Source organism: Calcarisporiella thermophila, assembly GCF_041956535.1.
Source record: "Calcarisporiella thermophila strain CBS 279.70 unplaced genomic scaffold VTP21scaffold_4, whole genome shotgun sequence".
Lineage (NCBI taxonomy): Eukaryota > Fungi > Calcarisporiellomycota > Calcarisporiellomycetes > Calcarisporiellales > Calcarisporiellaceae > Calcarisporiella > Calcarisporiella thermophila.
This window is the reverse complement of record NW_027192194.1, coordinates 1,147,531-1,174,050: the sequence shown is the minus strand read 5'-3', so window position 1 is coordinate 1,174,050 and position 26,520 is coordinate 1,147,531. Positions and strand designations below refer to the sequence as shown.

The window sequence follows — 26,520 nt, the reverse complement described above, 5'->3', positions numbered from 1 at the left end:
TTCATAAATCAGGACTAGGAGGGAGAGGAAGAGACAAACAAATACGGATCACTGATAAAGGAATAAATAGATTGCAGTATTATAAACAGTATTTTTCTCAAAAGCAAAATGATTAGACTATCCATGGTTAGCTTAATTTAACTCTATTTTTCATCATGAATGGATGCCCCCACGCTCGTGGCCACCAGCGACGGCAGCATTGCCGCGGCCAGGTGCGATGTCTCGGGCTTGCCGTGGGAAATGCCCTGGAGCCGGCCTCCACGCACCGACTTGAACACCGAGAGCTCGTTGCGGACCTGGGTAATGGGCGACTGCCACTCGATCTGCTTGTTGTTGGCCTTGTAGGTGACACGGGGTTTGACGTAGAGGGGTTTGAAGTTGACTCCGAACAGCTTGAAGATGAACTCGATAAGCTCGTCGGGGATGAGGCGGAGGATGACCCCCACCACCAGCGAGATGGCGCCCACCACAATCGAGACGGCCCACTCGATCCCGCCGAGACCGTAGGTCTGGAAGGCAGGCCCTCCAAATTGGGTGATCAGCACCTGGCCCAGGACCATGATAAAGAAGATCGAAATGAAGTAGATGTTGCGGTGGATGCCGCGGAACACGTTCAGCTCATTGCCTAGGTTACGGCAGCTAGATAAGAGGACAGGTTAGTATCGGAGGGTGCGTTGCTTTCTTCCCCCCCATCGGGAGAGGCGGGAGAGGCGGGAGGAGGAGGGACTTACTTCAATTCATTGAAGATCTGGCAGAACACAAAAGTGTTGAACACCAAGGTTCTCAAACGCTTCTCGTCGACCGCGGAGTCTTGGTACAACATGATGCTTCGCCCGGCATAGAGCAAGATCAGGGTGACGGCAAGCTGGTAGAGCGATTGTCCCAAGATCATCTTCCACATTGGGATGGAGATCAGAGGGCCGCGGCGTGACTCGGGTTGCCGCTTGAGAATTTCGTCGGTGGGGGGGTCGGTGGCCAGGGCGAGGGCGGCAAACGTGTCCATGATCAAGTTGACCCAAAGAAGCTGCACGGGAGTCAGGGCAGCCTTCTCCTCGTTGCTGGAGGCAGCCGAGATGAAGGTGAGCAGCACGGCGGTAACGTTGACGGTGAGTTGGAACTAGAGAGAAAAGCATAGGGGGTAAGTATGGCTCCGTCTATCCTTGGATGCGCCCCCCCCCCCCCTCCCTGAGGCAAAAGCATTCAGTATTTACCTGGAGGAACTTCTTGACGCTGTCGTTGACGGATCTTCCCCACATCACGGCCTTCACAATGCTGGAGAAGTTATCGTCCATCAAGATAATGCTACTGGCCTCCTTCGCGACCTCGGTGCCGGCAATGCCCATCGAGAATCCAATATCCGCCATCTTGAGCGCGGGGCCGTCGTTGGTTCCGTCACCCGTCACCGCGACCACCTCATTCATCTCCTTCAACTTGCTGACCAAAATCCGCTTATCCTCGGGGCTCGATCGCGCCAGGACCTGGAGGCGCGGAATGACGCGGTCCATCTCCTCGGAGGAGAGTTGGCGGAACGTGGGCCCCTCCATGATCAGACCTCCCTGGGTGTAAATGCCACACTGGCGGGCAATGGACTTGGCAGTAAGGATATTATCGCCTGTGACCATGCGCACAAAGATGCCCGCATTCTGGCACCGTCGGACCGCATCGGTGACACCCTCCCGCAAAGGATCCTCGATACCGACGATGGCTTGGAGCACGAGGCCGCCCTCCGCATTCACCAGGTCCTCGTACTTCACCTCATCCTTGTCGCCGTCCTCCCGTTCAGCATCCGCCTCAGTGGTGGGCGCGCCGGGAACGGGGATCTCCAGGCGGAGGGGTTGCGAGGGGGTGGGGACAGGAGGCCACGACTCGAAGTCCCGGTAGGCAATACCGATCGTTCGCAGACTCTTGGTCGCGTAGCTGACGATGATCTTCTGGAGTCGCTTGTTAATCTCGGCGGAGATCGGCACAATCTCCGGCTGCTCGGTCTGGGAGGAGGTGGCCGTGCTGGTGGTCTCTACAATTCGCTGCGATTTACTCAAGATCACCTCGCTGGCGCCCTTGACGAACATGCGGTAGACCTTCTTGTTCTCGCCATCCGATGGGATCTCCACCACCGTGGCCATGGCCTTACGATCCGAGCTGAAGGGGAACACCTGCACCACGGGGTACCGGTTTCGAATTTCCTCGTAGTTGCCGATGCCGATATCCTTTGAGAAGCCAAGCAGGGCCGTCTCCGTTTTGTTGCCCACGAAAGCGGGCTGCCCCCGGTCATCGGTGCTCTCAAATGCGGTGGAGTTGATGCAGATGTTTTCGTGAAGCAGGTTGAGGGTGGTGGAGGGAGTGGCTTTCGAGAGATCTTTGATGGCTTCAATCTTCCGGGGAGGCGGTACGTTCCCGCGGGGCTTTCCGCCCTTCAGGTACGTCAGGCTGATCTCCGTCTCCTCGCGCGACATCATCGTGCTTCCTCCGCCGGCCGATGGCTGTGTGGCTTGCGTGTCCGATTCTGACTTCGACAGCAGGCCCGTGCTTCGGCGGTATGCGGCCATCCGGCGCTCGTTCTCCTCGGTGGGATCGGCAGTGAAGCGGAGGTAAGCCCCAATGGTACCAGCGACCACGGTCATGCGATTCTGAGTGAGAGTTCCCGTCTTGTCCGAGCAGATGGTGGTTGCGTTGCCCATCGTCTCGCAAGCGGCCAGCACGCGCACCAAGTTGTTGTCGCGCAGCATTCGTGTTGTGGCGAAAGCGAGGGCCAGCGTGACTGCGAGCGGAAGCCCTTCCGGAATGGCCACCACGATCACGGTGATCGTGGAGATGATGATCTGGACCACGTTATCCACGGCGGCGGTGGCGGTAGGCACGCCGTACCTGAACGAAACGAAGAACTTGATCAGCAGCACAAGCAGCATGGTGAGCGAGGCGGCAAGCCCGAACTTGGCGATCTTCTCGGCAAGATCGTTGAGCTTCGCCTGCAAGGGTGTTCCTTCATTTTCCTGGCGCAGGGCCATCATCGTCTTGCCGTGGAAACTGTGCACGCCCACTGCGATCACAACGTATGAGCCGACTCCCTCCAGAACCTTGGATCCGGAGAGGAGAAAAGGGTCGGGAAGGCTGTGAGCGCGAGCGGCTGGCACATGGGTCCTCTCCAGCGACCTCTTTCCATGGGCGTCGAGGCGACGCGCATCTGCGGTGCTTGGTGGCATCAGGTTCCCCGTGGGATCCTGGTCCGGAAGAGGGAGAAGCGGGGGCCCCCGTAGGCCATCGGGAGAGAGGGCAGAAACATCGGACACTGAGCGCGCGTCATCCTCATAAAGGCTTGCCTCGTACCGCCGGTAACATTCTTCCCAGTCAAGCTTGCGAACCGCGTCAGATTCACCCGTGGCGGCCGACTCATCACATTTCAGGTTGTGGCCGGAGATAAACACACCATCGGCAGCGATGATATCTCCGGGCTCAATGTGGACGACATCGCCCACCAGGAGATCGTGGATCGAAATATAGCTCTGGACGCCGCCTCGGGTCACCTAAAGCACGACAGCAAACGGTCAGTCAGTCACCATGCCCATCCGTGCAAATCGACGCGTGCCAGCTTACCCTCACTAAACGGTCCTCTTTTTTGGCGTTGAGCTTTTGGAACTGCTTTTCCTTCTGGTAATCGTTCAAACTTCCCACAAGCACGACAATGGCGATCGCCACAATAATGGCAAACCCCTCTACCCATCTTACATCGGGACTGTATTCGGTGGAGGAGGTGCCATCGCTAGAAACATGCTGTATCTCGTTGGGCGTCGACACGTCCTCATAAATTCCCAGAGCAAGGGAAACCAGGGCGGCCACGGTTAAGAGAATCTACAAATCCAACGAAAACCGTTAGTGCACGGCCAACTTGGTTTGGACCAAGACGACTCCATTTGATATCCTACAAGAATCTTTTCCTGGTAAGCGGCCCACATCAGTTGAAAAATGTTCTTTGTCTTTTTGGTGGGCAGGCGATTAGTTCCGTAGACCCGCTTCCTCTCCACAAAAGCGTCGGGACTTGTCTCGGCTACCTTGCTGGGCGAGGAGTTACCATTGAGCTTTTCGCTTAGGTCTGATGCTGCTGCTACTGCTCCGACGTCGACTCTCGTCTCCTTCTCCACCTCTGAACTATTTACACCAGATGTAGTGTTTTCTTGTAGAATATCTTGAATGCTGACAGGCGGAAGATGGGTGGGTTCCCGTACGTCCAGTCCAAGGGTAGCATTGGTATGGAGGCCGCGGATGATGCCTCGTAGACCGCCCAAGTCCTTTAGGAGCTGGATGTTCTTAGGATCCAAGAGGTTTTGAAGTTGTGAAATGCTAAATGCAAAAGGTGCTGTGTCGGAAGGAGTTGCCTCGGATGGCGAGGGATGAGGTGCGCCGGCCTCCTCCTTAATAGGCTCTGCCGGGGCGACGATGTTCACGACATGGTTACCCGTGTCTTGTGATGAAGCCTCTGGTGCCATTCCTGGCGACACCTCTTGCGAGGGCTTTGATTCCTCGTTGGTTGACATTCGGGGGAATTAACGTTTTTGTTTAATGAATTAGACGTGTACTGTATCAATGGGTGGGGGGGGATGGGTATGGGCTGAGCACGATGCCAGTATGGGTTAAGCTAAAGCAGGGCGATGGAGGGGCGGCGGGAAAGGGATAGGAAGGGAGAGGCGGAAGAGGAGAAAAGGAGGCGAGGAGATTGGGATGGAATCAGATGGGAGAATTCGGGCACAGCGGGTGGAATATAAGGAGGCCAAAGAGAAGTGTTTTCTCTTTGTTTGGGCTGTTTAATTTTGGGGAGGAAGCACAAGGGAGACGGGAGCCGATTTTGGAGGAAAGCGGGAAAAGCAGGTCGAGACCCAGTGCATTATATTGCCCCAGCGAGGCCGCCGTGAAGAAAAAGTGTGAATTCTTAGAAAGCTCGGGAGCTGGCTACGGCGCCCGGGGTTCCGTATAGAAGGTTGCGACGGTTGCGCTATTTTCCCTGGCAAGCGTCAGCGCATGGATCCGCTCGAGCCGCAGGCGCGGAGTCTGGCCTCCCTTCTAGAAGGAACGCGCCCGCGGCCCGGATTGGCCCATCTCCAAATCGCAACCAGTTGTGCCGCATTTCAGAAACCCACAGAAAAACAGAACTTTTACCTATCAATGCCCGCCAGCCACTCACATGCGCGCAGATGCCCACAACTCAGAATCGCCCTCTGATCGCATGGCGCCAGGGGGGATTTGCATTCGCTGCAACCATAAACTAACTTCGCTTGTCCCCCCCTGGCACTGCCATGCTACACTGTGGCTTGCGCAAGCCCTAATTCCGAAAAACGCCTGCTCACGCGTGCCCTCTTTCCCTTTCGTGCCATGGGGCCGCCCCGCCCTGGCGTGCCCTCTCGAGCCCCTGGCTCACGCGAGACGAAGTGTGCAGAAGAGCCTGCAAATAAGGCCGCACGCCCTCCCTAAGCCCGCGCCGCGCACCTCTTCTCACGGAAAACCGCCTGAAGCGGGCATCCGCCCGCCCGGCAGATGCTGTAAGCAAGGAGCTTAATTTAGAGGATCTCTGCAATGTTTTACCTTATGGACATTGCTTATGGGCGGCCTGCCCCTAGCGTTTCCTTTAAAGTAAACGCTCTTTTCCCCAGCTCTCTTTTGTTTTCCTCTCCCGTTTCCTCTCGAAAAGCGCTGCCGTTTTGGAGCCCTGCCACGACCCCTCTCCTTCTCATAATTCCTGTGCCAGCAGTACCACCCCGATTTCATATCCCCTGTTTTATGCTTGCAAATCCAGCCGGCCCCTCTTCCTCCTCCTCTTCATTAGCAACCAAATTCTATTGAAAAATGCCCGATCCGGTTCCCACGCATATCCTCCTTCTCCTTGCCGCGCTCTCCGCTTGCCTCCTTACCTCCTTGACCCGCTTGCTCGTGGACGCTGCCCCCTTTTCCTCCCCTGCTTTTAGCCACCCCGGCGCTGACCCGCGGCTCTGGCTTCAGCACCGTAGCCGAGGAGAGCACGCGATGCTACGTCAGCTGCTCGCCTGGAATCCGGATCTGAGTCGAGACGAGGAGCACGTGCTGGGGGAGGTGCGGCGGCTCTTTGAAGAGCGAAGGGACGTGCTAGCTGGCGTATTGGCGGAGCACTGATGGGTTGGGCTGTATTTGTATTTGGTCTCTTGTTTTGTATATATCCTGTCTACTACGTGGCTATCTAGCTAATCCCGCCTCTTTACCCTCCCCACTTCCCACAAATAATCATGTAATCCTGTGTAGGGTGTATAGTTGTTGCACAAGGGAAAATAAAACTAAATAAATATCCTCGTTTATTCTCATCTAAGAAAGAAAGAAAAAAAAAGGCAGCAGCAATGAAAACAAAAATGGTGCAAAATTACAAAGATAGAAGGCAAAAAAGTGCAAGTTGGTTTGAGATATTAACATAGTAAAAGGACAGACATTCATCAATATACAGACCCGGGCGGTTTTCTTCAGCGCGTCTTCTTCTTCCTCTTCATCGCCCGTGTTACAGTCCCGCCAATGACCACCTCACCTGCGGCTGGGTTATGCCCAGCCATCCATTTCCGGCGTCTCAGCTGTTTCCGCACCTGTCGCATCTGCCTCTCCACCAGCCGAAATTCTTCCCGCAGCTCCTCCATCCTCTCCACTATCCGCCGGTACAGCCCCTCTCGCTCCTCCCTCTCCATCGAATCAAAATCGGCCTCTGAAGGAAGCTGGAGCACATCCATATCGCCCTGGACGTGGGGTAAGGCTTCCGCATAGGGGGTGTTCTCCACGGGCTCGTCCGAGTCACGGCCAAGCAGAGGATGGCGGGGCCCCTCTTCATTGCTCGGCTCGTGCTGGGAGTGTTGGCGGACAGGATCCTGCGAGGTCTCCCTCTTGCTTGCGGTGGAAGAAGCTTGTGAGTCATTGGCCTGTGCTACCGAGCTACAAGTACACAAAAATGGTGGATTAGGTTGGATAGATAGTCTAATATTGCTCGATGGCTTCACTGACTCTCTAGAGGGGGTGTCCTTGTTAACATCAGTCTGATAGCTGTATTCCTGTGCTTGCGAGTTCTATATCAAGAATACATCGATTACTCTATACCCGGAGAAATGGAGACAGTCCCAGAAATAAAGTATACCTCTGCTTGGTTCCACTTCTCTTTGTCATCAAGACGTTCGTGACCTAATTGAACGTTGGGGTTGAAGGCGCATTCCCATCCTTTCCAAGAGAAACGCTACTACTCACCATAGACTTGTTGACCAATTGAATGGGGAAGAATTCCTTGTTTCACATCCAGCTCGGTCGATCTTCTTGCAATCATGCTGTCCTGTGAACACAAATGGGCGATTTCAATGCCAATTCAAATGATCTAAATGGAGAACCGATTTTACCTCTAGTTAAATGAGAAGGGTCGTTTTATGGGCTAGGTTTTATAATATGCCCGTTAATATTAGCGCAACCGATTAAAACGTGGAGAGACATCAAAAAGAAAGAAGCTATACCTCTATCTAGCTGCCAAACTGGATATTGGCGATTCGAACCAATTGGGAGGCGGGGTAAGCGAAATAGTAAAAGAGAGAGCACAAAAGTAGGGGAGCAGGGTGAGACAATAAAAGAGTTATAGATTAAAAATGTTACTGCCGAGATGGTTAGGAGCCCAATGGACAGACGCCTTATTTGTCGAGCCTTTATTTAACTTTTTTTTTGGAGAAGAAGCAATAGGCTAGGGAATTAATGGTTGCAACAGTAGGAAAATGAAGAAGGAAATATTTATATCAAGCCCCTTTCGAAGCGCGGTTCCCAGGTTGCATTAAGAATTTAAGTGGCAGGTGTTGTGACTGGGATTGATATGACACCAACCCAAAAACAGGACTGCTTCTATAGATTACAGCTTTTTTTGACCCTCAAAGGACTTTCGTTCCTCACCCAGTACCACTATACAAAAACAGTGCCCATGAGAATATGAAACATCCGGAAAAAATAAAATGGAGCAGCAAATAAAAGCGCATTGCAAATAAAAGAGTAGAAAATGGAGAGAGAATGGGCATGAAATCAGTGATCTCTGCACTGCGAATGAGAATAGCTATAAGTAGAGCCTCAAGAAATGAACTTACATCGCTTATACAGAATCCAAGAGGTTGCCACAAATATAGGGGCGCTCACCATGAGCATACGCAGCCTATCCCAAAGCCAAGAATAGAGAAAGATAAATTTACACGGTTGTTCATGTTTAAAGTTCCAGATGCATTCAAGCAATAAAATGGAAACATTCAACAGATAGGAGCGAAAGGAGAATAGAAAGCAATAAAAGAGGTGTACTTACCGATAGCCAGCGGGTGAGAGTTTCGGTGCTTTCGCCATTAAATGGAAAACTACTCGAAACAATGAAAGTATTTAGGAATCAAGAAAAGAGAATCAAGGCGTGGCTTATAAATTTGAAGTAGACCTTGTGACTGAGCTTTTTCTTTGTAAAACATGACATTATTAAAATGCTTGCCACGATCGCACCCCATCCCCCGCTCTATTGTCATCTTGCAATTAATCACTCGCCGACATTCTAGCACGCATCCACCGACAATAACTCTACCTCGTCATCAGATACGATCCCCGAAATTTCCAAAATTACTTGCTCTTCTTGCCGTAGGATACACCGGCTATGGGGCGTATGAAATAAGTTGTGGGAAGACATGGTTCGTGCCACTCTGGGTCCATGTGGAGAAGAAAGGCACCAACCCCCAAGCGATACCTGAGGATTTAAAAGGTTTTCATTATACACAAGTTGCGGTTGGATGAAAAAAGGATGTAACTTTCTGGTTGCTTAGATGCCCTCGTGACAAAAATCATTTCTCTAGCCTCCCCTATCGTAAAGCCATCACTTGGGCTACCACTAGACGTAAAGAAGGCGGACATTCAATATAGAGCAAGGTTCGTTCACCTAGAGTGCTTGCACCTCTTTCCCAATCTAACCGTAGTCTATCTAGAGAAGTGAAGATGACAAGTCACGTGTCTGGAGTGGCCATCACAAGTAGTGGGTTTACGCGACAAACCCATCAATTCAGCACCCATCCTATAGAGTGGATATTGGGGTCAAGACGGCCTACAGGAGATGCCAATCAGGGCGATATCTGGTTGGAAGATCATGTCGACGCTGAAGGGGAGCTCATTCTGGTGGGTACACGACGAGCAACACGAATAGATGGCACCCAAGAGCCAAGTAAGAGGATGCCCTTTTCAATGTACAAAGCAATAATTTAACTTGGAGCTGTAGATGCAGGCTTGCTCCACTTCACCGCCACCCAGTCTGTGAATGATCCCTCAGAAGTCAACTTTAGAAATGCAAAGTTATTGGTAACCGAGGGCGACAACGTCACAAGCGACATCGACCTATTGGAAGAGCGTCGGAAGCGATCAGTGGGACTACAGGATGTGACAGCACGATAACTTTTTTTGTGTGCGTGTGTGCGTGTGTGCGTGCCATTTCTATATCATATTTGTATTATCAACTGAAGAGCACTAGAAAGAATAAATATTAAGGATATAGTTTCAAGTCCTTGGGTGATCTCAGAATCCTTTGTGGTACATTATGACCGCAGAGTCCAGGATAATGTGGTTAGGAGCGGATGGATGCTGTGCGAGTGTATTCACAATAAAATGCTCATAGAGAATTCATAGTTGTAGGGCGGGCTTCAAGCCCCCGTGTTTATTCATATTTTGCAAAACAAATAAAAAAGAAAGTTGATATTAATTAAACCGCACGCTTCGACTGAGTTTCGTCTTGATACCCGTCGCTTCACCACCGTAGGCTCCGGTGGGTGCCTTGTAGACCCGTTTGAAGCTGGTGAGTTTCTTGCTTGCCTTTTCGAATTGCTTCCTGTGCTTAACACGCGGATTTCGTTGTTCCTTACGGCGATGGGGAGTGAGACCTTTGTTCTTGAGTATCGCATAGTCGACCTGTCGTTTCGAGCCATCGGGCAACTGTCCAGCCTCATCGTCATACATCGCTAGGTGGGCCGCGTCCCATTCTGCAGCAGCTTGCCGTTTTGCTGCCAGCTTGGCACGTTTGGACGAAGCAACTGCTTCATACATGTCTTCGCCATCGCTTTCTTCGTTATTATGCTGAGCAGCGGCCGCGTCCTTAAAGTCCACCTCATCCCATTCCTCGTCATCCAGCTCGGTTTCCGTTCGTTTCTTGGACGGCTGTTGCACGGCACGTGTCCGATCCTTGTACGGGATATCGACATCTCCTTGGTATTTGTGGTTGAGTGTCTTTTTGCTCGCGGCCTGATCTATTTTACTTGCGTAGTGACGTAAGGACTTCTTGCGTTGAGCCTTGTCCTCAGCATCGACCATATCCATGGCTTCAAGATCACCGAAATCGTTTACATCCTAAGACGAGACAATTAGCATAAACCCTTGATATGCATAACGGGTTCCCCAATTATTTACCCTCTTGCGTTTCTTATTTAGTTTTTTCATGCTCTTGAAGCTGTCTTCATATTGTAAGAGTGCGTCTTCGCTTTCATCTTCGTCTTCCTCCTCTGCTTCGTTCCCCTCGGCATCCTCATAGGCGACCTTAGCCTTCGATGCCTTCTTTTTGGTGGCTTTGCTCTTAACTCCATTTTTGCTTGCCTTTTGCTTGCTCTTTCTCTTTGGTTTATCGGATTCGTCTACGCCTAATATTAAAAAAGCGAACTCTCGTATAAGCAACATTACGAAGTTTTTATCGAACATATCCGCATCCTACCATTGGTTCCATTTTCTGTGGGCTCCTTCTCTAGCTCTTCCATGAATGCTGTGACATGCTTCTTTAATTTCTTCTCCATTTTTTCAATTTTGTTCAGCATGGTTTTCAGGTTAACCATACTATCAATCACGGGATGTTCACGAAGCTGCTGTGTGGCGGAGGATTTGAGTACAAAGTAAAACGAAACATTGGTGAGGTAATTGAGGAGGGTTTCTGAACATTCAATGAAATAATTTAGATGGTTGTGAAAACGTTGGAAAAAAAATCACTCACGGTATTTTAAGCGTATGAGATCTAATATGGGGTGTTTTTCGATGCCTCTTGTCCTTGCTCTATGGCAAAATAAAAAAACCATGAGCCTGTTAATACCTCTGCAGTGGAATGAAAATAAGAGAGCAAACCGATGCAACTCACTTTTCTAATATAGGTGCCAACTTTTCGTTTATTATATTAACCTTCTCCTTGAATTCACCCAAAAGCTCAATCAATTCAGGGGATTCATTCTGGAGAATTTTAACTTTTTCTGCAGCGGAAAGTTGTGAACCGGCGCGCTTCTCGATTCTCTCGGTCATACTGGAAGTATGGGGTCAAAACAATGGATTAGCAAGATTAGGGAAATACGAATGAGTATCTATCTTTATAAACTTACACATCAAATGTGGCATCCTCCAGGTCCTTACTAAAATCCTCGACCAATTTTCTCTCTGCCTCCTCATCACGCTCTAAAGATGCACTCGTCCATCCAATCTCTTCATCCAAGAAATCCTCCTCCTGCATTGCAGTCAGCCGCTTCTTTTGTAACCGCAAAGCCTCGGCCTCCTCTTCTTTAGCTTCGTCAAGATCCGATGCTTCATCAGCATCGTAGTATGCTTTCTTGCTTGAACCCCAAGCACGGTCGTAGTCAGGAGCCTCGTCCTCATCCTCCGCCGATGAGCTCTCGCCACTTGGTGCTTCCTCCTCCTCCTCTTCCTCTTCTTCTTCATCGCTGTCGGGAACATCGATCCCAAAAACTTCCTCCTCGCTCTCGTCTTCATCAGCTTGTGGAGCCTCATCTTCTAGTAGGATCTTATCCCTTTTCTCGAAAACTAATGGCAGCAATTGGATTTAGGATTGAAGATTTAATATAAATTAGTGGATATAGTGACTTACACTCGTCTTCAGAATCATGCTCTACATCGTCCCACGTACGAATAGCTTTTATTTTAGACCCAGGCCCATCAAACTCGTCCTCGTCTCCACGGTTTATTTTCTGGGGTTTTTTATATGTGGATCTTTTTCTTGCCATGATGGAATACGGATTAACAGCTGAAAATCATATTCTACACTTTCCAATTTCTGTGTTAGAATGTTCAGTGTAAACACTTGGATGACTGTTAAAATGAAAGCAGTCACGACCTATTTTAGAGTTGAATGAAAGATGTTGTGGTAATGATTTGGGAAAAAAAAAAGGTGTTGATATTTCAGATCTATACAAGTATATTCGGAAGTTTAATTTTCTGCATTAAAGTTCATAAATTTTCATCCGTCTTCTCCTCTACCTCTTCTCTTCCCTCTTCAATTGTTTCTCCTTCCTTCCTATCCTCTCCACTCTCCTCATTCTCTTCTTCTTCCACCTCATTCTCCTCCGCATTTTTATCCTCGCCTCCTTTCAATTCTGCAAACTTTCGCTTGGGGATAACACTAAGAAAAGCCGTCTCCCAGTCCTTAATCTCAAGCCACTTCATGAGAATTTCATATACTAATGTAAAGGGGTTGCAAAATTAAGGATCCAATAATAGAAGTAGATGTATTGTATGAAAATACCATGGTTCACCGTTAACACCTTCCGTGTAGCCATCTTTACATATTCTCCAATTGGCAGTTGTGCTGTTTTAATCCCCTTCTCCTTGGCTTTGTTAAAGCAGAGCCCCTAAAATTACCAAGAATATAATGATATATGTAAGTTGGAGCGCTATGGGAGAAGATCTCTAAACACAGTTACTTTATGTCTATTCTTGTCTACGATACCACCAATTATATACACTTTTGTCTCATCCAACTCCTCTATTACTTCACTCGCATCTGCACTTAAATAGACCAGTTCCTCTTTATTAAACATCTCGTCAAACCCTCGGGACTCGAGGTGGATCTCATGCCACCTCTCTGCATCCCGATAGGATGTCTCGAAACGCTGTTTGAGGCGTCCATTGAGTGATGTTACATAAACATTGCAAGGATGACGAGAGGCGCGATTAGTTGCATGGCAGCGGCCGACTTGACTGGCAAGAGATGAAATCTCCTAGGTGTTGATGAATAAAGGTAAGCTTTAATGTTCATATATTCATAGGTCTGCGTTAACGTACTTTTTCGGACATCAGTTCGTCAAAGGAGCAGTCAATAACTACTCGCATTGAACTAGGCGATTGTACAATTCGCGGCTTCTTCTGAGGGGGTGGAATCAATCCTATATTAAAAGAATATTCCGTAAGATAAATAGACAAGGAGCTGTATCGCACAGTTGTTAACCCAAGAATTACCAGCAGCAATTGCCTCGCGCTTCTTCCGTTTCTTTTCTCTGTCTTTCTCCTTTAACTGCCTCTTCCACTCTTCCTTCTTTGCCTCGCGTTCCTGCTGTTTGCGCAAGCGCTTCAGTGCATTCTTGGACAGAGGAGGAGAAGCCGTATCCGCATTTGTCTTCACTTCTACTGGTTCATTTGCGGCAGGTGTCTGCGACTGGTTAGAGGATGTATTCTCCATTACCGAGTTCTATGCTTCTTTTCGGAAGTCGAGACAAGAATGACTGTCTTTTGTTGACTTAGTGACCGCTCGAAGATTTCAGAAGGTTTGAAGAGAGAGTTGCTAATTGGCTGGTCGCGAAAATTTTTTTCTTTATATTGAAATTCGACCCCCTTGTTTGTTTTCTTTTACGCTTTCTCAGCTCAACTCTTTTGCTTTTTCAATTTCACTACAAAAGCACTAAACTTAAGAAAAATGGAGCGCACCTTTGTTATGGTTAAGCCCGACGGCGTTGAACGCGGTCTTGTTGGCGCCATTATCAAGCGTTTCGAGAAGCGCGGCTACCAACTCGTTGCTCTCCAGATGGTCAAGCCCACTCGCGCTCACCTCGAGCAGCACTACTTTGACCTGCGCTCCAAGCCTTTCTTCCCCTCCCTCATTGAGTACATGCTGAGCGGCCCGGTCGTCGCTATGGTCTGGCAAGGCAAGGATGTTGTCCGTCAAGGCCGTCTCATCATCGGTGCCACCAACGTTAGTATTCTATATTAATACATATGGGCGGCTCTTTGTGCTTAATTAATCCGCTATTATACCATAGCCCTTGGAGTCTGCTCCCGGTACCATCCGTGGTGAATACTGCATTGATGTCGGTCGCAACATTGTCCACGGCTCCGATGGTTTGTTATCTCTACCCAAATTTTGTTTTATTTTCCAGACACTTACCAGCGTTTTTCATCCATATAGCCGTTGAGAACGCCGAGAAGGAGATTGCCCTCTGGTTCCCCAACGGTGTTGTTTCTCACAAGCCCCTCCTTAACCAGCTCGTCTACGAGAAGAACTAAACTTTTTCTCACAAAATGATACAATAAAATTCTATTTAGATCATCCTCATAATAAATCCAATTATCAAATTTGGACATTTAAAAAAAAAAATCCTGCGGGTATTTCAAATGCTATATATTAAATCTATTTATGTACAAGGTCGAACAAGATCAAATCTCTTTTTTATTTGCAAGCTTTCTCAGTCGTCTGTAGTCCGGCTTGCGTAGTCGGACACCACTCGTGTAAAGTTGCACTCTCCGCCTGTACCGCACGCTACAAAAGTAGGGTGCGAGAGGTAGCGGCTTCTCCTGAATTTGGGACGATGTTGTCTCCAATATCCGAGAGGGGCTTAGTTCACTAAATAGGATTCCTAGAGTGGGCAGAGCAATCAGTCTCTCTCCTTCGCCGTTCTCGTCGTCCCCCACCACAATGGGCAATCCATAACGCCCCGAGGCCGGCACGAGGTTGAAATATCTCTGCCATGCAGCCGAGGCAACACTATCGTTCTCGACCATGTGTTCAATTTTGGGTACGTCCTCTGGCATCAGTGGCCTAGCTCTCCACGGAGGGGGCGGAAGCTCGAGGTGAGTTCCAGGAGGCCGTTCCATTTTCAAGAAGAATCGATCATCCCATAGTACGTGGGAGCGGCTATTCAACGTAACAAACAAATCCCCACTCAGCTTTTTCTCATTCTCTCCTTTGCCATCTTGATCTTTTAATTCATATCGTGAAGGCGATTGTCGACATATGACCCATCTACCGGGGAGACCACGAGTGCTTCGAGGTGATGAAAATAATGCTCGACCGATTGTAATTTGTCTAGCCACCTTGGTCGAGTGATACTCTCGTAGGGCAGAATAGACGAGCTCGACGGCATCTAATCGAGGCGTCTGCTCACTGCACGATACAAGTCTCGTAAGGAAAGAAATGATACGACGAGCTTGATACGGGCGGTGGAGCCAGTGATCCTCTGGCAATACCTCCGGCATGTTTAAGAAAGCAACCCCAAGCATTTCGTCGAATTCAACGTGTTTATGGACAATCGTCTCGACTATAATACAGCAAATGAATCCATAAAATAAAAACAGAGTGATTCGCTAACTATTTTGCCTACTTTGTGACCGTAAAATATTGCGGTGGACTCGCATGTGCTCGAGGACCCTCTGTAGCCCGTCACTTGAGAGGGGCCCAAGCTTCTCTTCGCCTCTCTGATATCGATCGTTGATATCAGCCAATGTCATGCGTATCACATTTCGCTGATGATCTATCGAGCCATTCGATGGATCCTCGACCCATGGAATTTGGTAAGCCTGGCATGTCGCTTGCAATCTCTCCTATCGATACCGCGCACAAAGTTTAACCCTTTTTATTCATGCTGTGTTCATATTATACTACCAATACCTTTGGGACCGCCAGCAGCGGCCGAATGACATGGAGGCCTAATGCTTCCACATTCACAGCTACCGGAAATGGTGATACTCGTTGCATGCCACCCAGTCCGTCTATACCACTCCCGCGAGCCAGCCGCATAAGAAAAGTCTCTAGTTGATCGTCAGCATGATGTCCAACAAACAGCGTACGAATTCCGTGATTACTACAAGCCGAAGCTAGAAGGCGATATCTCTCTTCACGCGCTACCTGCTCGAGTTGCGTGGTGCGTGGGAAGCAGGGTGTGGGGCCACCTTCACGTTCCGACCACTTAATCCTAAGTATACGATGCTCGATTCCTGAAGTTTTTATAATAGCATGATGCCGATTAGCGTCATTGTAAAACGACATAATAGCCATTGATATATAATGATCAGTACCTAATCTATGCATAGTTTTTGAGACTTTCATTGCTTCCCACCGACTTTCTGGTCTCAAGCCGTGGTCAACCGTGAAAGCAATTAGGCGGTTCGGCAACGGGATAGGAATTTCTTGTGGGCCATGCTTTTCATTGAGTTTGAGCCAATCCATGCCGGATAATGGAGCATTTGTTCTTTCCCTTTGCCTTTCGTTCTCTTTCTGTGTGGAATTGGCACGAAGATACCGACTCAAGAGGTAGCAGAGGGCCATGCTGTCTACACCCCCAGACAGGGCTACACCCCACGCAGGCGCGGGGCCAAACGCGCTTCGGACACGACTTGATGCAAAGCAGCGGTGTAAAATGGTAGAAAATTCGCCAGGAGTTAGTGGTAGGACCATGCCATGAATATGTATTTCCTTTATCGATTTTCCTCGAATTACTTTTTGCTCCTTCTATTTGATTTATTGTCGCTGTGACTGCTTGAAGCGCAGCAATGTATTCATCCTGGATCTTGCCTCCCCCCAAGCAAAAAAAAAACTCTAAGTCATATGACTGGAAGCGCAACAAAACGCGGGGGAAGAATAAAAACGGAACGGTTCCTTTTTTCCTTTATCAAATTCTCCCAAGTTAATTAATACTCGTTAATTAATAGTGGGCGACCATTTTGATTCCCTCTAGCCTTAGCTCGTTTATAATTTACCCACCCTAACAAGATGGCCCGCATTTTTGAAGAGCCAGAAATTCTTACTGTTTTCTTCTGCTGGCTTGATCCTCCAACCCTGTACGAAGCTAGCCTCGTCTGTCGTCAGTGGCACGATGTCCTGGCTACGCGTTACAACTACATATGGGCTACTGTGTTGCGGCGCCAACTAGCTTTCTTCCCCCGTAAGCACTATCCTTCACAATGGTTGACCTCTCACCATCAGAGTGGAAAAGGTACATATTCTTGTCAAGATGTGGCAGAGACGTCCGATGAACCAACAGGCGATGATTGGTGGCTCGCGTTCCCCGCGAGTTGGATGAGTGCTGGAACCAACCGCCGTGACTGGGAGAAGCTGAGCTCGAATTTGGCGAAATGGCTAGAGGATAAACCGTGCGAGGCGGGATGGGTTACGGCAAATTATATACCTGTGGAAGGTCAAAATGACCTAAGGGCGGAAAGAGGTTTGCCCACTGCTCTGTTTGGGAATACGAAATACCAGTACAAAGGTGAGTATTAGCGTATTCAAGGATTGTATCTGATTGACTAAGGATATGCCCGTATTAATCAGAAAGCGTTGCCGATTGCTCTGTCTGTCTTGTGGGTGATACCGTAGTATGCACAAGTGAAGGTTGGGGGGGCGCTTTTGACGATTACATTCGTCATCATGGTGGCCGCACCTTTCCTGGCTTGATCCTTACCGAGACGGCAGACGATTTCCTTGGTTCCCACAGCGGGGATATATTCCCCATCATATGTGATGAGACCGTGCTTACCCGTGCTATTCCCAATCGCGGCAATCTTATCGCTGTTGCAACGCACACCCGTACACTCCAACTCTATGATGTGTTCACTGGTTTACTCAAATCGCAGTTCCATCACATACATCATCTCTCCGATCTTACTATGAACGACCATTTGATGGTAACGGTGATGGACCCGAGACGTGGGCCTCCAGTACTAGCAGTTTGGGACTACACCACTTGGGATAATGATCGATTGCGATATGTATTTGATCTTCGAACCATGTCCGTAGGAGATGCGACTGCATGGTTAGTGGAAGCGGCTTCTGCACAGCCATACAAGCCTCAGCCAGCACCTGAGGTGTATGCCCTATCCATGAATGATACTTTAGCAGCTTTTGCCTGCTCTGCGAAAGAGCAGAACCAATCCCAAATTGAAATAGTGGTATTTGCGCTGGCAAGCGGAATGCCTGTTCACCATATTCTTCTCCCGGCCAATCTCACTAGTACTCGCGTCAAACTTCGCATGACACCCTATTTCCTGATCGCATGGGGAGAATATTCCAATCTCATCTTCATCTACAGTCTAAGGGATGGCAAGTTGCTACACTCGCTGGAAATCCAACTGCAATCATCATCCAAACAAGCAGGTATCAGTGAAGCAATTAAAGATGGACAAAGTGTGATACAAAATATATCAGCTTGTACAGGTCATATTAACGAAGTGTATCTTCTGCGAGACCATTCCGCTCTGTATGCGTCGGTTGGACCTTGTGGAGAGTATCTCTACAGATGGCGGTTCGCAGACATTGCCAAAAATATGCGAATATACATGACTGATTATTCGATGCCGGACGTGTTCGGTAAACTTCAACAGACTCCAGCTAGCGAACAGGTATGCGGAAAAACATGGGTGGTTTGGGAATGACGCTAGCACATGAGTTAGATATCCGACGGCCAATAACCCTAATTAAGTTTATGTCTATACACACTCAATTGTTCTGGTTATGTCTATCTTCTATTTTTTTTTCCCTTCTAGAAATACCACATCTGAGAAATTTGGAACATTATATTTTTCTATTATTTATCTATAAACAGTTTTTATTTGCTTCTTTTTTTTTCATTTAATTCGAGGCTGCTGTACATTCTATTGCTCCTCTGTACGTTTTACCTTTTTTCCTGTATACCCTTACCTCTGCTATTCTGTGTTTCTTGCGTCTACGATATTTTACATAGCACTGGGTAGAGAAGAGGGACATACGATGATGACATATTAATGGGACTGTTTTTTCATGTTATGTAAGGTAGTTTTGTATTTTTTTTTAGTTTTTGTAGTCAAGATATCCATGTTTTTATATCTAAATTTGCAGCTTCCATATTTGGATTTCCATGTCGGCAACACAGGTACATGCTTTATGATGCCTCTTTTGGGTTTCAAAAAAGTGAAAAACATATATATATACATACCTAAAAAGACACTCTTAAGAACAAAGCGACCGATTCATCTCCAGGACACTTCAAAACATCTTGCCTCTTTACAACTGAAGTTTATGTCAATGCTCCAAAGTGCCCCTACAATTACTATGCAGAGTAGTAAAAGGAAGTCGGCTCTACAATCCTACCCCATTATTACGCGGTCACAATTGCGTGAGCGTGTTCGAACAGGAGAAATTCTAATTATTTTTCATAACTACATATACCGCCTCGACAAATGGATAGATCGGCATCCTGGTGGCAAGCTTCCAATACTCCATCTTAACGGCCGTGACGCAACCGATACCATCGTGGCCCTCCACCCACCCTATGTTGCCGAACAGTATTTTAAAAAATTTTGCGTTGGAGAGTTTCAGGATGATTTGCTCAACATATCTAAATCCGTTTTGGATGATAAAAGCAGAGACGATTTGGAGAAAGAGAAACTGCGTAAAAACTTATCTGAAGCATATCAGGCTTTAGAGAAGAAGCTGATATTATATGGAATGTACAAATACTCCATCTGGAACTACACTTGCGACATTTTACGTATTATTGGTTTCTTCCTTACATCGTGTCTACTGATTTTGTATGGTCACCCACAAGGAGTTAGTTGGATTGGAACCATTTTCAGCGCTATTTGCCTTGGCATCTTCTGGCAGCAATTGGCATTCATCGGCCATGATACAGGGCATTCGGCCGTCACAGGCAATTCTACTACGGACCATGTGATTGGTATCGTTGTCGCATCCTTTTGCGGTGGGCTCAGCTTTGGCTGGTGGAAAAAAAGTCATAATGTGCACCACGTCGTCACAAATTCGCCTGAACACGATCCGGATGTACAGCATCTCCCTTTCATCGCAATATCTACGAGATTTTTGCAAAACCTGCAAAGTAGTTACTACAATCGTGTATTGAAATTCAATGGATTGGCACGATTCTTTGTGGTCAGGCAACACTGGTTATACTATATTGTATTGTCATTTGGGAGATTTTATCTCTATGCGCGCACAATCCATTACTTAGTGTCGGAGCAAGGTGCACGGTTCCGGAGGCTCGAAACTATTGGGATTGCCTATTTTCTTTGTTGGATGTCCTTTCTCTTATCCAATCTTCCTTCTTGGCTACACCGCATTGTATGGCTATATATTTCACACACGGTCACACTTATTCTGCATGTTCAAATTACGCTGAATCACATGGCAATGTCGACTGATGAGATCACCGAGTTGGAAGCGTTCCCATACCGCATGGTAAAAAGCACGATGGATGTTGACTGCCCGTGGTGGTTAGATTGGGTTCACGGTGGATTACAGGACCAGGTGACGCACCACCTCTTTCCTAGAATCCCCAAGCATCATCTAAGGAAATGCCGACCTTTAATCCAAGAGTTTTGCAGGGATTTAGGGTTACCTTACACAGCCTATACGTTTACACGAGGAAATAGAGTTGTAATCGGTGTGTTGAAAGAGATAGCCGAACAAATAAGATTGTTGGAAAAGTGTGCAGAGACCAACGCAGCTCAAACGTATTGCAAAATACATAAAACTTAATAAATACTATGTTTTGATGTTTCAATTTTCAATTAGGATGAAGTAGGAAGCTACTCTATCGTATATTCAGTCGACGGCAAAAACAGTCACAAAATGATATACTTTGTTGAAAAACTCAATATTTCAGTAATCACTTTCAGGGGAACAGTGAAAATAGGTTGAAATGAAAATGCAACCCCTACACTATATTCAGAGCTATATGCCACCCTAGACTAAAGGAGAAATACTGGTTCACTGGGGTGCTGAATTTGAAAAGTGTGCATATCAATATATTGCTGTTTATTGAATTATGGCTTCATTATTAAAAAATTGTATTTTATTTATTTATTAACTAATACTTTGTATGCCCTCCCTTGGTTGAAACCACAGCAAGGGACCTTTAGGGCATGCTTGCATAAAGCTTGTTGATAAATTCCCTCTCTACTTCCACTCCCCTGCTCTTTCCCATAGCTCGTACCTATTTCCTTGGCATTCTTGAATAAGTACTGAGCTTTCGCCTCAACTCGCTCCAGACATTCTCTATGTTTTTCTAATTGGGAGACTGCAAGAGCCATTCTAACGCGCTCATTCCATTGTTCTTCGTTCTTTCGTAACGTTGGCGGTATGCTCGGGATCATAGTCGTGCTGAAATATAACCCTCAACTTATTGATCCTATAATACTTATAAGAACCTAGGTAGTCTTCAGAAAGGATGGTATAACATAGTGCAGCGTTGAGCGCTTCATCGATACGGTGCAGATTTCCCACGCAATGATCAGTAACACAGCCCTACGCCATCACTCCATTTCCTACAAGTTTCATTGTGAATTAGATATGTCTACTGCGAAGCGGTTCTCCCTTGTGCTCATAGTAGTATTGCTTTCCTGTTGTATTCGTAAACGTTAATTTAGTCTCATCGGAAAACACCACTCGTTTCCAATATTCCACTATCCAATTTAAATGCTTTCTCGCGGACTCCAGGCGCCGTCTACGGTGCGCAGCTGAGAGAAGGTTTAGGGCGCACTCGAGTTAGTAATTCTTCTTTTTGGATTACCCTCCTCACGGTATTAGCGGTCAAATTCTCTGTTGTATTCCTCTTTAAAAATTTTTCTCACATCGGTTGAGTTTTTGCGCTGACTCGATGTCATCGATGTTACTATCTTTCTCTCTTCTCTCTTACTCAAAATACGAGGGCAGCCATTGCCTTTTAGAATCAGAGCGTCGCTTTACTTCTTCTCTTACAATATTAGATGCTATAGTGAAATAAATTTCCAATGTATGGGCGACTTGATAAGAAGATATTTTCCACCTTTGCGAGCCGAATAATGCTAGCGCGGATTTTGTTTAAAGAAGCTTCATTTTAATTTTTGATTAGAAAACACAAGTAGTGGTTAAGTTGTTTTAATAAACGAAAAGGGAGAGTAAAGTATCAAATAAATGAACAAAGAGCGATTTACAAAAATTTCCACATTATCCAAAAAAAAGCAAAATATAGATATGCACATTTTTCAAATTCATTATCTCGGTAAACCAGTTTTCTTTCTTTAAGCCAGGGTGGCATATACCTCTGGAAATAGTGTAAGAACTGTAGTTTTCATCTCAATATATTTTTACTGTTTTCCTTAAAGGAGATACTGAGTATTGAGATTTTAAAAAATATATCGATTTGCAACTATGTTTTCGCGGTCAGCTGGAAATCATGACTTTTATTCAATTCGATATCTATTTCAAACAAAATTAAGCAGTCATATCTTAACTATTTTTCACTCGAGATCATTTTGCATATACAAACACACATGAACCATCTCAAGACAAAGTAATTAGATTATCAGCTGCACCTATTTACAAAAATAAAAATGCGCTTTGAATATCTTACGCATCTAACTTCATCCTCTTAGTAAGAATCCTAACCTGGAGACGGATACTAAGGTAGTGAGCCGTCTTTCTTTATTCGGTGAAGACGAGGAAAGTTTTGAAGCAAAGGAGGATGACGTGAATGTTGAGCTACTTAGTGCCCTTGAGGCAAAGATGCAGAATTTTATTAGTGGAGGTAGTATATAATCTTTCTAATCTATGAAGGAAAATTCTAGAGATTTTTTTTATTTGATTCAATCGATACCCCAGAAACAAAAGAATTCTCAGGCAAGCTTGGTGTTGAAGATTCAACACAGACACAAGGAGAGCATGAGGAAGAGCAAGGTAATGTTCTGGCATATAATGTTATTTAGGCTATTTCTTCTTAACGAACATGAATATAGTATTTCGACTATTTTCCGGAAATCAAGTATCTCATATATCCCTTGAGGTCTCCCCTTTTCCTCAAGGATATGTGTCTGAAAGAAAGATAGAGTACGAAATGTTAGATGACTCTGAGCGGATACAAAATCTGACGGCTGCCGCAATTACTGCGGATCAAGTAATAAAGGAATCTACTATTCCTTGGGTAACAACTAACTGACATAAGCAATTACACATCTGGTAATCGAGGGTCTAATACAAAATTAACACAGGAACGGCATTTTTTCCCAAAACGTGTTACCGTCATCCCTACTATTCCACCCCATATTGATACATTGCCTAGATCCTTAAAACGACGGAGACCATCAAAGAAGCAGCGTGAGTTTAGGAAAAAGGTCCGAGCTGGGCTAATTCCTGCCCCATCAAACGCTCTTGAGAGGTATGCAGAACGAGCAGAGAAAGAGAGAAAAATGAAAAATCAAATGCGAAAAACCATCCGGAATGACTTGAAATTAGTAAAGTTCCCTGTGGCCTCATCGGACGCTAAAAGAACAGGGAGAGGCGGATTCACTGGAAGAGGTGGGAGTGGAAGGGCACGAGGACGCGGGCGGGGAAGAGGATTGACACGGGGAAACTCGCGGAGTGCATAAGAAGTAGCTGATACGAGAAGAATAGTGGTTTGTTTGAAATCGTGACAATTGTACATACTCTCTCCTGAGAGATTCAGCATGCCTTAATAAAGATTGGTTAACGATCCTGGTAATATTTTTCGCTTGGATGCTTTGAGGCTAGGACATCATGAGAGGTGTTTGAAAGCGGGCGGAAACAGTAGGAGAATTGAAAAGCGTTCAACAGCCGATGCTGCATCCACGTTCTAATTTGCTGAGCATGGATCAAAAGCATGCATAAAAAGATTATCATCCAGAGTCATCAAGATTTGGAGAAAATTTTTTCAGATCAGGACTATAAACAAAGTCTAATATTGGTTGTCGGAAGTCGGATCGGAAGTGAAAAACCTTTTTTTAATTTAGCGTGGGACAGAAAAATTTTGCGTTTACTTACTTTGTTGACACTTCTTTCACTTACTTGGCTCCCCCTTATTTCGGTTTGTTTGCTGAATAAATAGTTAAAAACGCTTTTGTTTTTACTCTTCCTCGTTATCTTTGTTTTAGTCACTTTTGGTTCGACATTATACAATCACCTCTTTTTTTTTCGAACCGTAATTGTGAGAGGGTAATTTAGTTCACCGTCATTGCACCTCATTATACCTTGCGCATTACCATTCCGGATAGAATCTTAATCTCTATAATTTTCCACTTTCTTTCTTCCTACCTTCCACGATATCCCACAATCCTTCCCTTTGCTCCAACTCATAAAATTACCCCGAAATGACATTATCGGAAAAGCCAGCAGAAACTAATATCGCACTCGGAGAGGAGACTGTTGCAGATAGCACCAATAACTCCACCATCGTTGGCTACGATGAAAAAGGCACTCTCCCCACTCACCAGAAGCAAGGAGAGGAGAACAATCAAGTAAAGCGTCATCTTAATGGCCGTCACCTTGCTATGATTTCTATCGGCGGAACCATCGGAACAGGGCTGTTTCTTGCCTCTGGAAACTCAGTAGCTGTCGCCGGACCGGCTGGAGCATTGATAGCATATGGCTTCATGGGAATGATGGTATACTTTATGATGGGCAGTTTAGGTATATGTTAATTTCATCTTATTCGATTGATTTTTAATTGGTTATTAATTCTTTTTTAATGTGTGTAGGTGAAATGGCGACATATATGCCAATTAGTGGTTCTTTCAACCATTATGCCGGTCGGTTTATTGACCCGGCGCTTGGATTTGCTATGGGTTGGAATTACTTTTTCTCTGTAAGTTTCCTGAATCGATAGCTTATGGGTTTGGAAATGAATAACTAATTTACGCACCACTTTACTATGATAGTGGTCAGTTACCCTTGCGTCAGAGTTATCCGCTGCTTCTCTAGTCATCGCTTTCTGGACGACTTCGCTCCATAGCGTGGTTTGGTGTGCAATTTTCCTAGGCTGTCTCCTTGTCCTCAACTCAACTAATGTCCGTTTCTACGGAGAAGCTGAGTATTGGCTTTCGCTCGTCAAAGTTGTCACGTGTATGGTCTTCATTGTTGTTGGTATCCTTCTTGATGCTGGTGCAATTGGGGGCGAGACGATTGGTGACCGCTACTGGAAAGACCCTGGACCATTCAATAACGGCGCCTTGGGTACATTCAACGTTCTACTTGTTGCAGGATACAGTTTCCAAGGAACTGAGATCGTCGGAATTACTGCCGGAGAGTCACGCAATCCCCGCAAGAATGTGCCCCGGGCCATCAAGACTGTGTTCGTCCGTATCTTCGTGTTTATGATTGCATCGATCCTGCTCATTGGTCTCATCATCCCAAGTAACGATCCCAACCTACTCCAGGCAGGTGCCAACAACGATATCACTATCGCTCCATTCACAATTGTATTCCAGCGAGCAGGATGGGCTGTCGCCGCACACATCATGAATTTCATTGTGTTGATTACGGTTCTCACTGCCGGAAACTGTTCGTTGTATGCTGCTTCACGCACATTGTACGCAATGGCTGACGAAGGCAAGGCTCCATCGATTTTCGGTCGCGTTACTAAGTGGGGTGTGCCCATGAACGCTCTCCTCTTCTCAACGCTCCTTAGCTGCCTGTGCATGCTTGCAGCCGTATTCCGTAGCCAGGATGTTTTCACATGGCTGGTTAGTCTCACTTCAGTCACTGGGTTTATTTCATGGCTCGGCATCGCAGCTTCGCACTACCGCTTCCGTCTTGCATACCTCGCCCAAGGCAGACGTCTTGAGGATCTTCCATATGTTGCGGCATTTTTCCCCTTTGGTCCCTTATTTGCCATCTTCGTTTGTCTCGTGATTATCTTTGGATCCGGCTGGGAGAACTTCAAGGCACCTTTCAATGTAGTCGGATTTATTGCCGCTTACATTGGTCCCTTCCTTATGATTGTTATTTATGCCGTCTATAAGATCGTGAAGCGCACCAAATTTGTTCCCATCATGGAGGTCGATCTGGATACGGACCGGTATATTCCTACCAAAGAGGATGAGGAAGAGAACGCCATTCCGGAGCCCATGTGGCAAAAGATCCTCGCCTACATTTTCTAAAAAAAAAAGAGCAATTAGACATATACTTCGCTATATATCATTTCCCTTTGCAATATCCTTTAAAATCTTTTTATTTCCCCGCGGATTGTTTTTTGTTTATGGGAGGATGGATACTCTTGTTTTCACTTGTTTTACTTTTGTAAGGTTATACTTTTAATACCAATTCTATAGAATTTTTCAAAAACCAGCTTATAAAATTTGAAGATCTTCTTAACCAAAGAAATTGAATCGTTTCTGGAGCAAAATTGACACGTATCAACCACTATCTGAAAACAGTAGAAAACAGAACTCTGTTCTATATAGGTTCATTGTTGAGTAATAAAGCAAAACTATACTGATTGAAATGCCAGCTTACATATTTAGAATATAAAACATAAATCTGGTCAACCCTTAGATTTGCACCCTAAAAATTGTGTGCTTGATGAAAACGCACAGAAATGTATAGGAGCGTACAGAAAGAACGTTCGCGATTACAAATTACGAAAATTATGTTCAGCTGTATAAAATATACGTAACAAGTTCAATTAAGTAATAATTCTATTATCCTTAATAAATGTGGGGATTAGAATGAAAATACATGATTAAAGATAGAGTGGT

The 26,520-nt window shown here is 46.3% G+C and overlaps 12 protein-coding genes across 12 annotated transcripts; 7 read left to right on the top strand and 5 right to left on the bottom strand.

The window, feature by feature from the left end:
• Window positions 1-143: 143 nt before the first annotated feature.
• On the bottom strand, window positions 144-4,529 carry VTP21DRAFT_8760 (uncharacterized protein; the record flags this gene model as incomplete). The annotated part of the gene is made up of 5 exons (XM_069399646.1): window positions 144-639; window positions 732-1,117; window positions 1,212-3,521; window positions 3,592-3,846; window positions 3,921-4,529. The coding sequence occupies 5 exons, from the start codon at window positions 4,527-4,529 to the stop codon at window positions 144-146; spliced, it is 4,056 nt and encodes a 1,351-aa protein (XP_069255042.1).
• Window positions 4,530-5,010: 481 nt separating this feature from the next.
• VTP21DRAFT_8759 (uncharacterized protein) lies at window positions 5,011-5,545 on the top strand (the record flags this gene model as incomplete). The annotated part of the gene is made up of 2 exons (XM_069399644.1): window positions 5,011-5,107; window positions 5,166-5,545. The coding sequence occupies 2 exons, from the start codon at window positions 5,011-5,013 to the stop codon at window positions 5,543-5,545; spliced, it is 477 nt and encodes a 158-aa protein (XP_069255041.1).
• A 287-nt stretch (window positions 5,546-5,832) lies between these two features.
• VTP21DRAFT_8758 (uncharacterized protein) lies at window positions 5,833-6,135 on the top strand (the record flags this gene model as incomplete). Its single annotated transcript, XM_069399643.1, has 1 exon — window positions 5,833-6,135. One exon carries the CDS (start codon window positions 5,833-5,835, stop codon window positions 6,133-6,135), a length of 303 nt encoding a protein of 100 aa, XP_069255040.1.
• A 338-nt stretch (window positions 6,136-6,473) lies between these two features.
• Window positions 6,474-7,312, bottom strand: VTP21DRAFT_8757 (uncharacterized protein; the record flags this gene model as incomplete). Its single annotated transcript, XM_069399642.1, has 4 exons — window positions 6,474-6,930; window positions 7,000-7,061; window positions 7,130-7,173; window positions 7,237-7,312. 4 exons carry the CDS (start codon window positions 7,310-7,312, stop codon window positions 6,474-6,476), a joined length of 639 nt encoding a protein of 212 aa, XP_069255039.1.
• Window positions 7,313-8,466: 1,154 nt separating this feature from the next.
• VTP21DRAFT_8756 (uncharacterized protein) lies at window positions 8,467-9,432 on the top strand (the record flags this gene model as incomplete). Its single annotated transcript, XM_069399641.1, has 4 exons — window positions 8,467-8,752; window positions 8,814-8,916; window positions 8,973-9,205; window positions 9,260-9,432. The coding sequence occupies 4 exons, from the start codon at window positions 8,467-8,469 to the stop codon at window positions 9,430-9,432; spliced, it is 795 nt and encodes a 264-aa protein (XP_069255038.1).
• A 300-nt stretch (window positions 9,433-9,732) lies between these two features.
• VTP21DRAFT_8755 (uncharacterized protein) lies at window positions 9,733-12,020 on the bottom strand (the record flags this gene model as incomplete). The annotated part of the gene is made up of 7 exons (XM_069399640.1): window positions 9,733-10,377; window positions 10,438-10,664; window positions 10,736-10,948; window positions 11,009-11,067; window positions 11,150-11,308; window positions 11,385-11,820; window positions 11,885-12,020. The coding sequence occupies 7 exons, from the start codon at window positions 12,018-12,020 to the stop codon at window positions 9,733-9,735; spliced, it is 1,875 nt and encodes a 624-aa protein (XP_069255037.1).
• A 223-nt stretch (window positions 12,021-12,243) lies between these two features.
• VTP21DRAFT_8754 (uncharacterized protein) lies at window positions 12,244-13,471 on the bottom strand (the record flags this gene model as incomplete). Its single annotated transcript, XM_069399639.1, has 5 exons — window positions 12,244-12,473; window positions 12,539-12,644; window positions 12,717-13,013; window positions 13,078-13,178; window positions 13,252-13,471. The coding sequence occupies 5 exons, from the start codon at window positions 13,469-13,471 to the stop codon at window positions 12,244-12,246; spliced, it is 954 nt and encodes a 317-aa protein (XP_069255036.1).
• Window positions 13,472-13,705: 234 nt separating this feature from the next.
• Window positions 13,706-14,292, top strand: VTP21DRAFT_8753 (uncharacterized protein; the record flags this gene model as incomplete). The annotated part of the gene is made up of 3 exons (XM_069399638.1): window positions 13,706-13,981; window positions 14,049-14,127; window positions 14,195-14,292. The coding sequence occupies 3 exons, from the start codon at window positions 13,706-13,708 to the stop codon at window positions 14,290-14,292; spliced, it is 453 nt and encodes a 150-aa protein (XP_069255035.1).
• Window positions 14,293-14,442: 150 nt separating this feature from the next.
• VTP21DRAFT_8752 (uncharacterized protein) lies at window positions 14,443-16,459 on the bottom strand (the record flags this gene model as incomplete). The annotated part of the gene is made up of 4 exons (XM_069399637.1): window positions 14,443-15,323; window positions 15,387-15,606; window positions 15,674-15,999; window positions 16,081-16,459. 4 exons carry the CDS (start codon window positions 16,457-16,459, stop codon window positions 14,443-14,445), a joined length of 1,806 nt encoding a protein of 601 aa, XP_069255034.1.
• A 315-nt stretch (window positions 16,460-16,774) lies between these two features.
• VTP21DRAFT_8751 (uncharacterized protein) lies at window positions 16,775-20,432 on the top strand (the record flags this gene model as incomplete). Its single annotated transcript, XM_069399636.1, has 4 exons — window positions 16,775-17,270; window positions 17,333-18,399; window positions 19,094-20,299; window positions 20,385-20,432. The coding sequence occupies 4 exons, from the start codon at window positions 16,775-16,777 to the stop codon at window positions 20,430-20,432; spliced, it is 2,817 nt and encodes a 938-aa protein (XP_069255033.1).
• A 1,873-nt stretch (window positions 20,433-22,305) lies between these two features.
• On the top strand, window positions 22,306-23,397 carry VTP21DRAFT_8750 (uncharacterized protein; the record flags this gene model as incomplete). Its single annotated transcript, XM_069399635.1, has 5 exons — window positions 22,306-22,325; window positions 22,408-22,559; window positions 22,634-22,708; window positions 22,768-22,952; window positions 23,020-23,397. 5 exons carry the CDS (start codon window positions 22,306-22,308, stop codon window positions 23,395-23,397), a joined length of 810 nt encoding a protein of 269 aa, XP_069255032.1.
• Window positions 23,398-24,135: 738 nt separating this feature from the next.
• On the top strand, window positions 24,136-25,923 carry VTP21DRAFT_8749 (uncharacterized protein; the record flags this gene model as incomplete). Its single annotated transcript, XM_069399633.1, has 3 exons — window positions 24,136-24,454; window positions 24,523-24,629; window positions 24,703-25,923. 3 exons carry the CDS (start codon window positions 24,136-24,138, stop codon window positions 25,921-25,923), a joined length of 1,647 nt encoding a protein of 548 aa, XP_069255031.1.
• Window positions 25,924-26,520: the final 597 nt, after the last annotated feature.